Here is a 17506-nt window from a genome sequence, read left to right on the forward strand (position 1 = left end):
TGTAGGCCAGGATTTCTTTGCATGAGCGTACAGTCCAAAATGACCCCAGTGAATTATTATTGGAAAATGCTGACATTTGTTTTTTTTTGTGATGCAAGTAATTTTTAAAAACCACATAAAGACACATTGATGCATTGAACATAAATATAATTGTTGGGTGCAAGGGAATTAAAGCTTTGAATGATCACTTTTTTTCTGGTGGTGGCACAGAAGAAACAGGTTTTACACGGGGGCAGTAAAAAGGGTATTTATTGACTGTTCCAGAAGAAACTAAGAATCATTAGCTGTATGAGAGTTGTTCCATCACTTCAAGTTAGCAGGTCCTCCAGCCCGACACCTCTCACAAGGAGCACAATTGCAATGCTGCATCTTTCAGTCACATTCCATTCTGGAAAGTAATGTAACATGGTCTACTTTCTATGCACAGCAAGTGGTAGGCAAATTTGATAAGGGTTAAAAATGTAAGTTCCTTGAAAAAAAACAAATTCTTTCAGTTATGGTATTTAAAGAATGCAGCCATAGCACCAGGTCTCTCGCTGTTAATTTGATTTCTTTTTAAATGGAGAATGCACTCCCAATGTTAGAAAGCCCCACAGGTCAGTAATTTGAAAATGGAGATGAAGCTTTATTTGTCCCATATTCATAGAAAATCCAAGTAATATGAGGTGTTGCACTTTAAATTGAACAGTGTTAGGTCCTCATTTGTATTGTTGCTGTTTAGGCTCCTTATTGTTGGAGGCTAAACTGATACAAAAAGGTATGTGAAGTGACAAATCAAGGAACAATTCTAACTTTCACCGCTGGGCAGTAAACACAGTCTTGCATATCCACTATGTATTATGCCACTCACCCCCCAATTTCAATGGACAAGTAGGCAAGTGACACAGCCAGTGGCTGATCCACCTTGTAGGGTTTATTGTCCAGGAACGAAAGTTAAAATCAGGTTTAAGCTCTATCCATCATGGCACTGCCGCCTTCAAAACGTGACAAGAGGCAAACAAGTACAATGCACAGACAACCACGTGGTGGTTCAAATTTATCCTCTAACTTTCGTATAATATAAACTGAAAAAAAAAGAAACTTTTGTAAGAATATTGGGCAAGATATTTCATATCCAGAAAGGAGACATTTTCTCAAATAAGTGGACTGTCATTCATAACTGCTGCATGTGATTCATTAGGGTACAACACACAAAACATCATAGAACAGAGAACAGCCCAGCTGTCTGCTTCAAGACAGAAACTGCATCTAATAATCTTGACCCACAATAAACACTTTCCAGATCTGGGGATTGATACTTGAACACCTAAGAGAGTGAGAAGAGATGAAAACTTTCCATTGAATGATGGAGTTTAACCAAAGTTTTTTTTCCTTTTTAAATCTTGTGAAACTGAAATGTGCTATTAAACTAAAATACACCACTGGAGGAGGAAAAAGGATGCAACAAGGAGATTTCTTTTTTTAAAAAAACTTCATTGCATCATTTATCAGTAGTTACTCTCTCCAATATTCACAGCAACTGATTTTCAGTGAACATTGGCAAAAGTTAATCAGAAACAGAGGCAACTTGGCATAATTGAGAAGATGAGGCAAAACTTTGGAAAAAGTTGGCAGTTCTTATTGTGAAGGCAAGCTTTGATCTAAGGCTTTTACTGGCTGCTCCAAGGAGGAAAGTCTCAGGTGTTAACAATGCCATGTTGTTGGGAGTGCTTAGATCAGCTTCCAAAAACCTAATTCTGCTTCTACAAAGCTCACTGGCTCCAAGCATAACAGCAGCTAATCATCTACAAACAGAAGGAAAAGGTTGACTACGGCTCAATATTTGCAATAAAAGGAGTGATGTTCGGAGGCTACTCCTCTGTTGAAATCCATGTTTGTTTTAAATTGAAGAACTTCTTGGGCAGTGCCAATGTTTTTACTGAGGTTACCATGGGCGGTGCAATGTTCCTGGATCAAGTTCTTACACTTGCTTTTGTTCTGCAAGGGCTTCTGCTTCCTTTAAAAAACAGAAAAAGAGGGAATTAAATAAGTACCACTACTGAATCACAGAAATCAATGCAACTCTCCACGAGGCCAACTTGTAAGTCCATCAATAACATTTGAAATATATTCTCACAGCGAACTGGAATTCAACATTTATTTTAACAGAGAACAGTTCAAGGTATAAAAATTATTTTTGTTGTTTTATATAACAAGCAATAATTGTGGACATTTTTAAGAGTTCACATTTAAGTATCCAGCCTAACTGACAAACTGCTTGTGTTAAGGTGTAGTGGAAAAGATAGAAAGGAGGCAACATCCTCTGACCAGATGTTCCAATCCAAATACAAAGTTCCTCCCTGGTATTAGACAAAGGCAGTGCCTTCAAAGTTGGAAGTAAAAAATAAAATTCTTGAGAAGTTGCATCTCAAACAAGGAAAACTTGAGAATGTTTTATATCATCAATTTTAACTTCCTTGTGGTGACAGAGTTTAAATACTGCCATTTTTCATGGTAAAACATAACAAGAGTTTTGGCTTATGGTAATAAAAAGTGATATTGAATGATATGTAACTAAAAGGCAAAGGACTTAAGTTACAAGTCAATAGTGATAGTTTCTCAAGACAAAATTAACAAAGCAGATAAAGTGACTAAAAAACAAAGTTTCATTATTGTGTCAAAAACCTACAGCCATTCACCTGAAACCTTGGAAAATAAACTTAGAAAAGAACATTTTACAAATACATTTTTTTTTAAGCTAATGTACAAACTTCAGCCAGCTGAGTGCAGGCATAATAAGCAATACAAGGGTAACACTCTGAGCAAGACCCAATTTAAAGCTTTACATTCTTAGGGATTCTTAAAATACAAAGTGATATTAAATAAACAGAAATAGACTGAAAGCCAAACAGCTGTCTGTCAGTTCCAAGCACTCCATTCCAGCAGACTTGCTCTGATGATAGGATGCAACTTAATGTAAATAGCTCATCTACAGTACAACCTTCAGAATCAAACCGAACTCTTCAAATGGAGGGATGCACGGGAAGATTAGTCAATAACAACACATAAAACAAGTCAGAGCGCTAATCATGTTATAGTCAAAAGTGACATACTACCCACTGAGGCTAGTAATGTCTCAGTGTCAACAGCCAAGTCATCAATTCTGCATGCTTAGTTTGAATATTGGAATTAGGTGGCCAACTGGACATTCTCTCTCATTACCTTAAACCCTGGTAGATTAAATCATATAAAAGCAAAATCATTTTTTTAAGATTCATCCACTTCATCCTAATCAATAGAAAATAAAGAAAAAGAAAAGGAAGAATGAGCACAAGCATACAGATTGTAGGAAATTAGTGGAACATAAAACAGCAACACAGGAGAGCTTGGTTACCAACACAATCCATGCGTATTATTTGTCACTTGCATGTTTAGGCAAAGTTTCCAACATTTTTATAACTAATGATCTTCCAATTAAAAAATCTACACACTCTTTCCTGCAAAGATTTTAAAATGAGTTTTTTAAAACAAAAAGAATTTGTGAATCTTTCTGAATTTAAGGTAACTCCAAGTTATCAAACTATTTTCAAAGTTAATGAAATTTCCACTTGTCATCAACTAATAATTATTCAATTTACGTGGAAAATATTTTAGTGAAAAATCAGGTCGTCAAATTAGGTTATTTAGATATATTTATAGCCACTCTTAAGCATAATGAGAAAGAGACTCCTCATATATTAACAGCTCTTATATTAGTACCTCCTCAGTCACAGGTTCTTCTTCATCCTCTTCCTAAACATATTAAAAAAAAGAGTGGGTGTGGAAGGAGACAAAAAAAGGAGGGATATAACTTAATGAAAAGGAAAAAAGAAAATATCTCACAACAGAACCAAAGAAGAATTCAACAGGTGAAGAATAATAATGGATGGAACTGTAGCAAAAGGAAAAAATGAATGTGGTTAATTGTAGCAAAATGAAATAATGTGGTTAGAATACGGAAGTTGCAAATATTCTCATAAGGAAGAGACTGATACCTTAAACACATCCTTCCGTCTGTTTTTCTCCCCCCAAAAGCATGTTCAATGTTTCCATGTTGCAAACAGGGAGGAGGACTGAGCATGGGTGTGTGTTTGCAATGTTCAATTGTTTAAATTTATTTTTTCACTGACTGAATTATTGGCAATTGCTCATGTTTTCATTTTCAAGAGCATTATGCAGAGGGATATTTAGCATTCAGTCATGCCATCAGCTCATTAAATTTGTAAGCTGAAAATGTGGAAAACATTATGCAATAATCAACAGCACGAAATCCCTAGCTATCCCAGAATTGTAAAACCAATCATTTCTATCCAAGTTTAGTGGTAAGGAACACTTACGGGGGTGCAGCTTTCTTTAGTGCAATAGGAAAGTAAGATACTCATACTTTTGAGTTTAATATTTTAAAATATATTTTCTTCAGCCAATTCTTCCCCTCTCATGATGCAAACTGTTTGCTTGGGTATGGTTCCAAACTGACTAGAATCTTTTCTTCTGTGGTGATTATTCATGCATGTCTCTTGCTAATGGAGGTTGATATTATTCAACTAAGACAGGCACTGGAGTAGAATCTGAACATGCTCTTTGTTGATGCAGACTTTCATGGGCCTTACTGGCTAGCCCAAAACCATAACTGCCAACTGCCTGAGAGCAGCTGAAATCAAACCTCAATCATTGCTAGTTTGCATGGAGTAACAAGTATGGTTGTAGAATCAAAGGATCTTAAATTTTATTTCTCATTCCATTCTCACTCCATTTTAGGAACTTGCTGGGCTTCAGCTGAGATAAAAGGAGTTGATGATGGACATTTTCAAAGGATTTTCCTTTGTAATTAATGACTTGTTACTTAACTCATTGTTGATATGTTCAATAACTCTTCAAGACGGAAATAAACATCCTTCCTCCTCAGCCAAAAATAAAATATTCTATTAGTCCTCCATGTATCCTTAAGTGTTGAAGACACATTGTGGTAGTCTATTCCTGATGCAATCTAAAAATCAAGGTTAACACCTGCTACATACTTTCCAATTTCTCAATTTCTCGCCTACTTTTTTTAAACTTTAGCAACAGACAACACCATGAAGCGTAGTCATTATGGTAGGTATAACCCATCATTAATGCTCAAGTTTTTTTTTTTATTCATGAGGGTTACAAGTAGGCAAGCTTACATTAACACTGCAATGAAGTTACTGTGAAATTCCCCTAGTCGCCACACACTGGTGCTTGTTCGAGTACACCGAGGGAGAATTTAGTATGGCCATTGCACCTAACCAGCATGTTTTTTGGATTATGGGAGGAAACTGGAGCACCTGGAGGAAACCCACACAGACACGGGGAGAATGTGCAGACTCTACACAAACAGTGACCCAAGCCAGGAAACAAACCTGGGCCCCTAGCACTGAGGCAGCGGTGTATTCGTTAACAGTCTGTACAAATAGTGTTTTTAAACGTGTACTTGAAAATGAATCCATGGAACAATATGATTGTCAGGCAGCTGATTACAAATATTCTTTTCCTTAAATAAGTAATCATAATTTTCCTTATGTTTAAGACACTTGTAATTAGAACATGGTACAATCCTATAAATACACCAAATTTCTCGACAGCCTAGATGTTTTCTGGTAACAGTCTATTCCAGTTCATAAGGTCAACAATTGATCAATGCAAAATATGACAATGAGATGGAAATGCTATAAAAGAGGGTGATTAATGAGCATGAGATGACAAAGACCAATGAATCATTGGAACAGATTATCTACCTCAGTTACAGGCTGCTCTTCTTCATCCTAAACAAGGAAAGGACATTATAAAAAGGAAAAAAAAGAGCTGGACAATTACAAACAGAAGTGTGAAATATATTGGTTAGTTATAATGAGAAAGGGACAAAAAGATACGTAATCTGTCTAAATCTAATGAGAACACCTTCAAGCAGTTTGTATCTGAAATGCCAGAACATGCAGGAAAACTAGAATTGTTACACAAGATTATATGGTAATTAATTTTTGAACTAAAAGTTTTGAGATGCCTATGGAAACTATTGATCGAACCTCTGTTACTGGCTCCGCTTCTTCTTTTTCCTAGCAAATTATAAATAAAAGCACAAGAGACAAAAATCAAGAAAAGCATTGCAGGTTAAGTGTAAAATTACACAGCCTCAAATAACCATCACCTGCAATAACTCTCCGATTATGACTCAGCATCTACTCCATTTATCTAATTATTATTTTTCCTCTGTCAACATTATTTCCTTAGACTAGGTCAACAAGGCCAGATGCATGTGTTGGTGTTGGAGCAGAGTCCACAGGAATGTGGTTGGGAGAAGAGAAGAATAATAAAAGACTTTTTTAAAAAAAATCTCCCAACTTGACCCAAACATCAGAAGGGAGAAACACTCCCAATACATTTTCCTCTTGTCAAATGTATTACACCATCGTACACGTTTATAAATTATTCCAGTAAATCCTTAGAAAAAAATACTATAGGTCCAACCTCTGATTCTGGCTGCTCCTCTTCCTTTGCCTGGCAAAGTTATGAAAATAAACAGATGAGACAGAAGAAGAGTTGGAGGCTGGCAAACTTCTGTATTCAGGTAATTAAACCAATACTACAGCCTCACTTGAGGCAGATATGATTATTATATTGAACAGAAAGAGCCCATTCCCCCTGACATTTGATCTTAGAGTATCTATGAACAAAGAACATGTTTAAAGTAGTTAGTGGTTGGAGGGAGTGCAAAGGAGGTTTACTAGGCTGATACCAGAGTTGAGGGGGTTGAGCTATGAGGAGAGGCTGAATAAACTAGGCTTGTACTCGTTAGAGTTTAGAAGAATGAGGGGAGATCTCATTGAGACATATAAGATGATGAATAGGATGGATAGGAGAGAGGTGGAGAGACTCTTCCCGCTCATAAAGGACAGTAGGACTAGGGGGCACAGCCTCAAGATAAAGGGTGGGTGGTTTAGAACGGAGTTGAGGAGGAACTTCTTCACTGAAAGGGTGGTGAATCTCTGGAATTCTCTGCCCATTGAAGTGGTGGAGGCTGCCTCGCTAAATATTTTTAAGACGCGGGTTGATGGGTTTTTAATAAGCGAGGGGATTAAGGGTTATGGGGAGAGGGCGGGAATGTGGAACTGAGCCACAATAGATCAGCCATGATCTTATTGAATGGCGGGACAGGCTCGAAGGGCTGGATGGCCTACTCCTGCTCCTATTTCTTATGTTCTTATAACCCACTCCCATCTACAAGGCAGGTATTTCCTGTGGGGAACTGGTTGACGTCTTGAACTCACCTTTGTGGAACTCACTCCAACATTTTCCCTCTGCTCCTCCCCACTCCACCAACACTTCTCCTCTCTCCACCTTTAAGAGCTTAATTAAAGTCCACCTTTTCAACAATCAACATGGTCATCTCTCCTTATGTCTATAATCTTTACTTTTCTCTCCATAAAGCATCTGAAAATGTTTTTACATAAATGCAAGCTGTTGTTTGACAAATTTAAGAAAGGTTGTAGAGATAAGCCAAGGAACTACAGACCAGTGAGTCTTACGTCAGTGAGAAGGAAGCTATTGGAGAAAATTGTGAAGGAGAGCACTTGGACAGCGAAGGCTTGATCGGAGATAGTCAGCATGGCTTCGTCAGAGGAAGATCATGCCCAACAAATTCGATTTAATTTTTTGAGGAAGTGACCAGGTGTTTAGGTGAGAGTAGTGCAGTTGATACAGTTGATTTGGATTTCAACAAAGCCTTTGACGAGGTCCCATATGGGAGACTTACAAAGAAGGCAAATATAAACAGGATACAGGATAACTTGATAAAGCGGATTCAAAATTAACTCAGTTGTAGGAGACGGAGTGTGATGACAGAAATGACTGGAAACTAGTGTCAGTGGTGTGCTACAGGGATCTATGCTGGGTCCCCTATTATTCATCATTTATATAAACAACATTGATGACTATGTGGGGGCTGGATTAGTAAGTTTGTGGATGGCACAAAAAATGGCTGGGTGGTTAACAGTGAGGTGTTACAAGAATATACAGATAGGATGGTCAAGCGAGCAGATAATTGGCTGATGGAATTTAAGTCTGAAAAGAGGTGATGCATTTGGAAGGAGTAATTTGACAAGGAAGTATTCAATGAATGACGAAGTATCAGGAAGTTCTGTGGAACAAAGGGATCTTGGCGTGTTTATCCAAAGATCTCATGTTAATAAGGTGGTGAAAGAGTCATATGTAACCTATGCCTTGACTGATAAAGTAGAAAAGTCATGTTGGAATTGTATAGAACTTTGATGAGGCCACAGCTAGAGAACTGTGTTCAGTCTGGTCACCACATTATAGGAAGGATGTGACAGGGGACTGGAGGGATGCAGAGGTGATTCACCAGAATGCTGCTTGTGATGGACTATTTAAGCTACGAAGAGGTTGGATAGGCTTGGGCTGTTTTCGATGGAGCAGAGAAGACTGAGGGGCAACTTGATTGAGGAGGAGTTAAGGAGGAACTTCTTCACTCAAAGGGTGGTGAACCTCTGGAATTCTCTGCCCGTTAAAGTGGTGGAGGCTACCTCACTAAATATATTTAAATCACGGGTAGATAGGTTTTTGATAGACAAGGGAATTAATGGTTATGGGAAGAAAGCGGGAAAGTGGAACTGATCCACTTCAGATCAGCCATGATCTTATTGAATGGTGGTGCAGGCTCGAAGGGCTAGATGGCCTACTCCTGCTCCTATTTCTTATGTTCTTATGTTGATTGAGGTGTACAAGATTATGACGGACATTGACAGAGTGCATAAGGAGCAGCTGCTCCCCTGAGTTGAAGGATCAATCATGAGGGGACATAGGTTCAAGGTGAGGAGCAAGAGGTTGAGGGGGAATGCGAATAAAAACCTTTTTACCCAGAGGGGGTGACAGTCTGAAATGTGTTATCTGGGTAAAGATCAGTTGTCTCACATCTTCTACAAAGTACCTGACATGTCATAACATTCAAGGCTATGGGCCAAATGCTGGTAAATGGGATTAGTTGAGAGGTCAGATGTTTCTCATGTGTTGGTGCAGACTTGATGGGCTAAAGGGCCCCTTCTGCATGTATGATTCTCTAAATGCTGCAGTACAAGCTACACAGCAACCCCCACTCCCCCACCCCACATTCACCTTCAAAGCTAATCTCTTTAATGAAAAAAATTGGAAAGTACAAAAAAATTAAAATAGAAAACATGCGTATTTTATTACAATAACAAGAAGTTTCAAAATATGTTAGAAGTGTAGAAGCAGATGTGTTTGAGTAGAGGGTAGAAATTAGATGAACACTACAAAATAAACATGTTAGTTAATGTAATGCATTATTCATGTGCCCAAAATGGTAAAGTATTCATTCCACATGATCCGAAAAGGTAAGAGTTAATACGAGTTCTCTGTAAACAATGCAATATGGCAGACACAGCAAGTCTTTGATACTGGTACAGTGTCTCAAAACCTTGGGATCCAGGTATCGTGGAATTTCAGGTTATGCATGGTTTGGTTCAGGTCAAGTTGGGTTGGGTAAGATAAGGGGCTGCTTGGAGCATGGGAATAGACTGGCACTTCAAGTGGTGAAGAGGCTAGCTTGTCAGGCATCGCACCGCACCAATGAAAGGACACATTCTAACAACATCTGGTTTTCAGACAACTCCAGCTTTTGGACTACCAGGTTTGAGGCACTGTATTGTATAATGGAAACTGACAAACTACCACTATTGTGGCACTTCTCTACACCACATACTATGATTGTCTTGATTCTAGAAGTCTAACTTTAAAACAGATTAACATATTCATCTGGTTAAATATTCGCACTCAGTGATTTTATTGGAGAGAGATCTTCCTTTCGTTGGCATGCAATGATGCTGGTCTTTTCTTGGGGTGTTGATAGAAGCAAAACAAGGAGGAACAGACCACCATAACCAATGATATTTCCGAATGCTATGTTTGGGTTCTTATTACCTCTTCATTTGATTTAAGGAGCAGGAAAGTAAAGCTGCCATGCTATAACAATCAACTCAACAATATAATTCCAAGCATGCTCCAAAATTATCTACGCATTTTGAACAATGGAGATTGAGTGACACCAACTGCAGATCGGAGAAGTCAAAAACAACTTTGGCAAGTCCAATACATTTATCAATAAACCATGTTCGCAACACCAGGTGCAACATAACATCAAAAACATCACGTACCAGAAGTACAATTTACCCAAAATACTATTTTCAGGATGTTTACATTCCTGATTACAGAAAGGACAATTTCTATAACACCATCTTCTCAAAGCCACCTTGCAAATCCTACACCAACTTTAAAATTAAAAATCAATGTTCAAGCTTCCTTCCCAACTCTATATAAAATGCCAAATTTAATCAACTGACCTGTTGTAATTAAGTTGATTATTAGACGGTTAAGTGACCTGTGGATTATTAGTTTGCCTTGTTAATTGAAATTATTTGAAGTGAAGATTAACATTGAGAATGAAATGGTTAAGCCACTCAAATGGAAAAAATAGGACCGTTTACAGGTGTGTGAAATTCTCTTACAGCCTCCTCTGGTTCAACTGTTTGATGAACAGATTCTTCATGTTTCTCAGCTTCATTCTCACCAATGTTTTCCTGCACACACCAACATCAATATTCAAAAGGAAAGCAAAGTCCACAAGAAAAATAAAATTACCAAATTCTAGAAGCTTGGGCAAAAAAAAAGAGAATTGTAAAAGTCAGGAGGTTGAAACAAAACTGGGAATACTATAAACACTCAGCAAGATCTGAAGAGTAAGTAGACATGCTGACGTTTAATCAGATTTGGAAACCATTACCAACAAACACCATTCAAAAAGGAATAAAACAGAAATGAAAGAAAACTGATGTACACACAAAAGAAAATCTGAAGCAGTTGAGTGGGAAAATGTGTGACAGTTAAATGGCAGAAGTGATATTAACATGAAAGCATGTCATCTCTTCCTTTGATGTAAGGAGTAAACAAAATCTCATCCTATTACTTTCTTTTCTCATGCCATTACTTCTTTCCCACTAAAAAGATAACCAATGCTGGAGCAATTGTTACATTTAAATCTGAGGTCAATAGATTTCTGTCAACCACAAAGGTACGAAGCATGTGCACATCAGCCATAAGCTCACTGAATGGCAAAATAGGCTATGGGGACTAAATGGTCTACAGGTGCTATGATGTAAGTGGGTGACATCAACTTGTCTTCTTTCAACAGATGCATCCTGGGTCACTCAAGTGCTCCAGTACATTTCATTTTTGTTTCTCAAAGTTATGAAGGAGTTTGACAAAAACACTGCAAGCTAATAGAATTGATATTCAGGAATGGTTATCACATAGTCATTTTATTAAGGGAATTAAATATGACTCGAGTTAAAAAAACTGAACTCCCAAACTGAAATTACAGCCTTGAAGTTACTGTATATGTATGATCGTATACATATATTTCACTTTCAAATGGCATTAAAAAAGTGATAGAAACAGTATAATTCAACAGCAGAAAATACACTTTTTAAAATAAATGTTATGGTCTGCATTAGAGGTCTGCAAATGAAGTTCTATCAAAAGATGCCAGTTACAAAGAATTTAAGTTATAAAATACCTGAAGCAATTCAAGCTATTATACAAAATACCACACTGTACAATTATTTTGCAGACCACAAAATGTTGAGATGAGAATCTAACTATCCAGTATAATACTTTAACATTGAACTGTGTTAATGTGGAACTAAATTTTCCACAATCCTTCACTTCATTTATTCTTGCTCTCAAAGAGCACTCTCTCATTGCGACAAATTATTGAATAAAGGTGTTAAAATGTATTGTTTGTCTATGAGACATCCATTGTGGCTTGAACCTCCTTACATCAAAAAAAATCAAATGAATTATTTTCAATTTTCTTTGAACTAGGACTTGATGACTTCCACCCACACACACAATTATAGATCAGAGTTAAACAAAACAGAATTAGAGAGTAAAAAAAGCACTCACAAACCATACACCACACACACACACAAAAAGCAATGCAAGCGGATACATAATTACATTTATATCTGTTGACTGTTCAAAATGATTATGCAACATTTCAATAGCTTCTTCAGGCTGATCTTCCGCAGCTATATGTAAATGCTTCTCACTGCCCTACCAAAGTGAAAAATTGAGATGAGGGAAAACAGTTGCATCATGCGAAGATGTCGCAGACAAATAATTGAGACAGAGGCAACATTCTTGTCTGTTAACCAAGCTAAAAATAATTAGAGACATAAAAAAAATGCACATTGCAACCTGGTTTTTCTGTATTCCAGTTTTTACAAATGCCTGTGATTAGAGTAATTAAGATTAGGTTTTTACAGGTTATCACTGATCATACTATAAAAGAAATATGGAATTATGATTCAACTAAATTCAGTTTCTTTCCCAAATACACAGGCCTCCTTAATTTCCCAGCCTTTCCTTACTAAAAATTGCACCTGGAACAAGCTGATCCCTGAACTTCCCTGTGTTGGTATTTATCCTTAGTATAAGCAATAGTCTTAATCCAATGTGCCTGCTGTTTCCAAATTCCTTTACTTCCCTTTCCTTCAATCATCCATATTAAAAGTTGACATTGTTTCTTGGAGTGTATCCACAGCCTCAGATTCCAGTGTTAAAAGATTTTTCACGTTGTATCTCCTGAATCCTTCCACATTTAATATTTTATCTCTGATAATGCATTCCTATGTTAAATACCCCAATCAGTGGAAGGGATCCAATCCGTCTACAGTATTCCTGCTTAATTTTAAACATCTGCATCAAATCATCTGTGTTTAATGTTAAAGGAAAAACTATTGAGGCAATTGTAGGACAGGACTTTCAGCGCCCCGGGGTGTGTTTCGTGGCAGTGGAGGCATCCCACTGACCAGCAGAGTTGCTGCTATCAACGGGATTTCCTGTTGTATAAAACCATCCCCCTCAATGCCTCAGCAGGGGTTCACCATCGGCCAGACCGGAAGACCCCACTGGAGGGAATGGCTGGAAAATTCCAGAAATAGAATCTTGTACCTCTGAAGCATTCAGCATATTGTGCTAAAGAAATCCTTTGGAAAGAACAAGACAATTAGTAACATTACCCTAATCTTTCCCCACAGACCTGTAAGTTTCTCCTGTTCAATCAAGTCCCCTTCTGAAAGTTACTACTGAAATTGCTTGCAATATGCTTTTGGGTAGTGTGTTCCAGATCAGAACTTTATTAAATTCAATTATGAAACATGGACATCACTGGCTGGCCAGCATTTATTGCCCATTGTGTATGATAAAGTTTCCTCTTTTTTTTGCCCATTATTTTAAATCAGTGTCCTCTGGTGACATACACGAGTGAAAACAATTTCTCCTTCACAAATCTGAACACCCCAATAAATTATCCTCTGCTCCAAAAAACAATTCCAGCTTCTCTAGTCCCTCCATTTAACTGAAGTCCCACATCCCAGGTTGTAGGTTACACTTCAACTGCACCCTCTTTATATCTTTCTGAAAATGAAGTGGTCAGAGTTCGAGATGAAACCAGTTGAAGGATCAGCATAACTTTCTCTTCCAACCATTTCACTTTTTCTAATACCAAAGATCAATAGTGATCAACTCTTAATTAAAGATCTCACATACCTTTTCCTTTTTAGTGACTTTATCAACCTGTCCTTCTATCATCTCTCTGTTCCAACACCCCTTTTAAATTAGTAGTTTATCTTTATTGCCAACCCTCATTCTTCCATCACTTCCTGGCATTAAATTTAATTACCATTTACCTGTCCAATTCATCAGTCCATCTAGTCAGTTACTGTCGTCCTCACTCTTATTTTAAGCACCCCTCTTAATCTTCTCTTCTCTAAGGAGAACAGCACCAGCTACTCAAACCTATTCAAGTAACTGAATTCTCATCCCTGAAGCCATCTCATGAATCTCTTGCGTTTCCTAAAACTTGGTGCCCAGAACTGGGCAAATGCTTCAGCCTCAACCTGAGTAATGTTTTATACAGACCCCCACGTTCTTGCATGCTATGCCCCCATTTACAAAGTCTAGGATCCTGCATGCTTTATTAGCCACTTTCTCAACCTGCCTTGCCACCTTCAATAATTCGTGCACATGTACCTCCCTGTGTTCCTGCATTCTTTTTAGAATTGCACATTTTTATTTATGTTGTTCCTCTTTGTTCTTCCCACCAGAAAGAAGAACTTCATTAAATTTCATCTGCTATGTGCCCGCAATTCCATCAGACTCTCTCTTCTAAATTTATCACTGTTGTAGAAGGATATTGACCCAGTTGACAGCGAAAAACAGTGATATAGTTCCAAATCAGGATGGTGTGTAGCTTGGAGGGGAACTTGCAGGTAGTTTTGTTCCCATGCACATACTGTCCTTGCACTTCTAGGTGGCAGAGATCATGGCAGATGCAGTACAACATGACTAAATGTGAAGTTATACATTCTGGTGTGAAAAACAGGAAGGATGAGTATTATTTAAATGTAATATATTGGGAAAAGTGGATGTGCAAAGGGACCTGGATGACTTGCACACCAGTCAATGAAAGTGGAGAGGAGGTGCAGCAAGCAATTAGGCAGGCAAATGATATGATGGTCTTCATTGCAAGAGGATGAGAGTTCAGAAGTAGAGATGTCTTACTGCAGTCACGTTGGGCCTTGGTGAGACTACACCTGGAGTATTGTCGCAGTTTTGGCTTCCCTACCTAAGAAACGATATATTTGCAGATGAGTTACTCTTTGCAAAATTACCAGCCTCTCAACTGCTCTTGTATCAACTGAATGGTCAATATAGCCCAGTTCAGTTTCTGGTCAAAATTCCCAGGATGTCGATAGTGGGGGATTCAGTGACTTAGTGTTACTGAATGACTGAGGATGTTGGCTGGACTCTCACTTATTGGAGATGGCCACTACTTGGCACTTGTGTGGCATGAATACTACTTGCCAACTGTCAGCCCAAGACTGAACGTTGTCCATGTCTTGCTGCATAGGACACAAATTGCTTCAGCATCCAAGTAATCAGTGTTCAATATTGAACAATAAACATCTCAGCTTCTGATCTTATGATGGAAGGAATGTTACTGATGAAGCAGCTGAAGATGCTGGGCCCAGAACATTACCCCAAGATATCTGGGAATGAAATGATTGACCTCCAACAACCATAACCACCTTCCTTTGTATGCTAGTATGACTCCACCACACTTAATCAAATGCTGCCCAGATGTCAAAAATTGCAGAACTTAGTGGGAGAGAGATCTGGGTGTTCTGGTAAGAGTGAGAAAAAGTTAACTTGCACATCTAGCAATTGATTAAGACGGCAAATGGATGCAAGTGGGATGGAATGTAAAAGTATGGAATTTTTACTGCAGCTGTACAGAGGTTTGATGAGGTCACATCTGGAATACTGTCTACAGTTTTTGACACCATTCCTTAAACAGAAGCTCATAGAAAGGATCAATTGATTCTTTCCTGGTCTGAAGGACTTACAAGGAATGGTTGGGTGGATTGGGCCTATATCCATTGGCGTTTAGAAGAATGAGAGATGGTCTTATGGAAACTTGTAAGGTCCTGAGGGGACTTGATTGGGTGGATACAGACAGGAGGTTTCTCTTTGGGAGGGTTGGTTGGAAACATAGTTTAAAGTTTAAGAAAAAGATATCTCCATTTTAAGACTGAGATAAAGAGATGTGGAATTATCTTCCCCAGGAGACAGTGGAGGCTTGTTCTCTGAATTTATTTAAGGCACAGTTAGATTTCTGATGCACAAGACAGTCAAGGTTTATGGGGGCAGACTGTAAAGTGGAATTGAGACCAGATCATTCACAATTTTATTGAATGGTGGAACAGGCTTGAAGGACTGAATGGCCTAAGCCTGCTTCTATGTTCCTACATCAACCACATTGTCTTCATCAACTCTTTTTATTGCCTCATCAAAAAAGCAAATTAGTTGGACATAATTTACTCTCAACAAATTCAGGTTGGCTTCATTAATTAATGCGTACTTGGCAAAGCAACTGTTAATTTTGTGTTGGATTATTGTTTCTAGAGGCTTTCCCATCACAAGAGGTTAAACTGACTCGCTGGTGGTTGCGGGGCTCTTCTTCAAACGTTATAGCCTTTGTTTGAAAGAGCGTGTGGAATTCTACAGTCCTCTGGCCTCACCCTGTATCTAAACAGGCCAATCTTGAGTGTAACAGATCACCTCTGCAATACTGATAACAACAGGACTATAAATATCGAGAGAAAACGGAAACTTGTGAAAACTGGAGACTCTCGGGCTACAAACATTGCTTCAGTTGGACAAGTTTACAGTTCAAACAAAGCCACCATTTTAATCCTCCTATTGTCCCACACAGTTGCTAGTTGTAAAACATACCCTAAGCAGATTCAGACTCTGTCCCATTAATACGTGCCAACCAAGAAGCAATTATGCAGCTGCTAAACAGGGTTCCAACCAGAAAACGATCAGCATTGCATGCTTCAAAAGCACCAAAGAAACACACTGACGGCTGGATAAGTGTTAGTTCAAATGAGGAAGTGGAGCAAGACAGAAAACATAAAAGCGAAATAAATTCTATGCTTAATTACTAAGTCTCCTTTATCACTTTCTGGAACTTCGCCGTTTTGGATGATTGCAGCCTGATGTGCTTCCTGTAGCAGAGCAAAATAAACAAAGGAAACTCTGAATTATATATAAACTATTTCATTAGCACGCAAGAGCAGAAGATTTCAGTAAATTTTTCCACCTCAGATTCAGTGTAATAAAAATGACAAAACCGATGCTCAGTAAGTTTGATTGTTGACCATTATCCATTAAGAATCAAGTTTTCAAGAGGTTTGGAAACCAACTTTTCTGAAGTTGCCCCTCAAGTTTTAGATTAAACCAATAAATATTAAGCATATCAGTGGGAAACCCACATATAAATTATCTACATTAGCACTGTATATCCCAATTCCTCCAATACACTGGATCTGAAATAAGAATGTTCAAGTCAAACATGAAAACAAAGAAAAACAAATTGACATGACATTATAGAAATCATTTACCTATCTTACATGTAACAATACTTATGAGAATGTATTTTCATATTAACAGCAACGTACTGAGCTTGCAACATGCAATCCAACGTTTTGACCCGAGTTAATTCCTAACATTCTTTCTAGTTATTATATTAAAGAAATTGATTAAAATAGCATATTTAGGGAAATTAGGCCTTGTGAAGATAGTATTATTCTCAGTTCTTGAATCTAGGCTCACATGCAATTCAGACTAAGGGATGAAAATGACCTTACGCCCACTATCGTGTGAAAGGTATTGGATAATTTCAACTGATGTTTCTGATGGTTGTCACAGGGTATAAAGTGGCACTTTGCTGGCAATCTCACTCAGGCAGGTCACAAGAATGACTGGTGTCCCAAACAGAAAAGAATCATACTGGTGCCGAGATGATGGCCTT

The 17506-nt window shown here is 38.0% G+C and overlaps 1 protein-coding gene across 15 annotated transcripts in view; it reads right to left on the bottom strand.

Annotated features, from left to right (window-relative positions):
• Window positions 1–231: 231 nt before the first annotated feature.
• The window catches only part of LOC145353196 (adapter SH3BGRL-like), a 41763-nt gene continuing 24488 nt past the window's right edge, over window positions 232–17506 (bottom strand). The window contains exons 4-12 of one of the 15 annotated variants that reach the window (XM_080203692.1): window positions 16638–16700; window positions 12085–12180; window positions 10575–10646; window positions 6505–6534; window positions 6063–6092; window positions 5775–5801; window positions 3739–3771; window positions 3202–3267; window positions 232–1996 (exon numbers count right to left, since the gene is read on the bottom strand). In XM_080203692.1, coding sequence (XP_080059818.1) covers window positions 3247–3267; window positions 3739–3771; window positions 5775–5801; window positions 6063–6092; window positions 6505–6534; window positions 10575–10646; window positions 12085–12180; window positions 16638–16700 — 372 coding nt within the window. In that variant the 3' untranslated portion in view covers window positions 232–1996; window positions 3202–3246. Of the gene's footprint in view, window positions 1997–3201; window positions 3268–3738; window positions 3772–5774; window positions 5802–6062; window positions 6093–6504; window positions 6535–10553; window positions 10647–12084; window positions 12181–16637; window positions 16701–17506 lie in introns of all 15 variants that reach the window. The other 14 variants (XM_080203691.1, XM_080203702.1, XM_080203701.1 and 11 more) reach the window with 14 other exon arrangements.

This window comes from Carcharhinus amblyrhynchos, chromosome 15, assembly GCF_965287045.1.
Source record: "Carcharhinus amblyrhynchos chromosome 15, sCarAmb.v2.hapA, whole genome shotgun sequence".
NCBI lineage: Eukaryota > Metazoa > Chordata > Chondrichthyes > Carcharhiniformes > Carcharhinidae > Carcharhinus > Carcharhinus amblyrhynchos.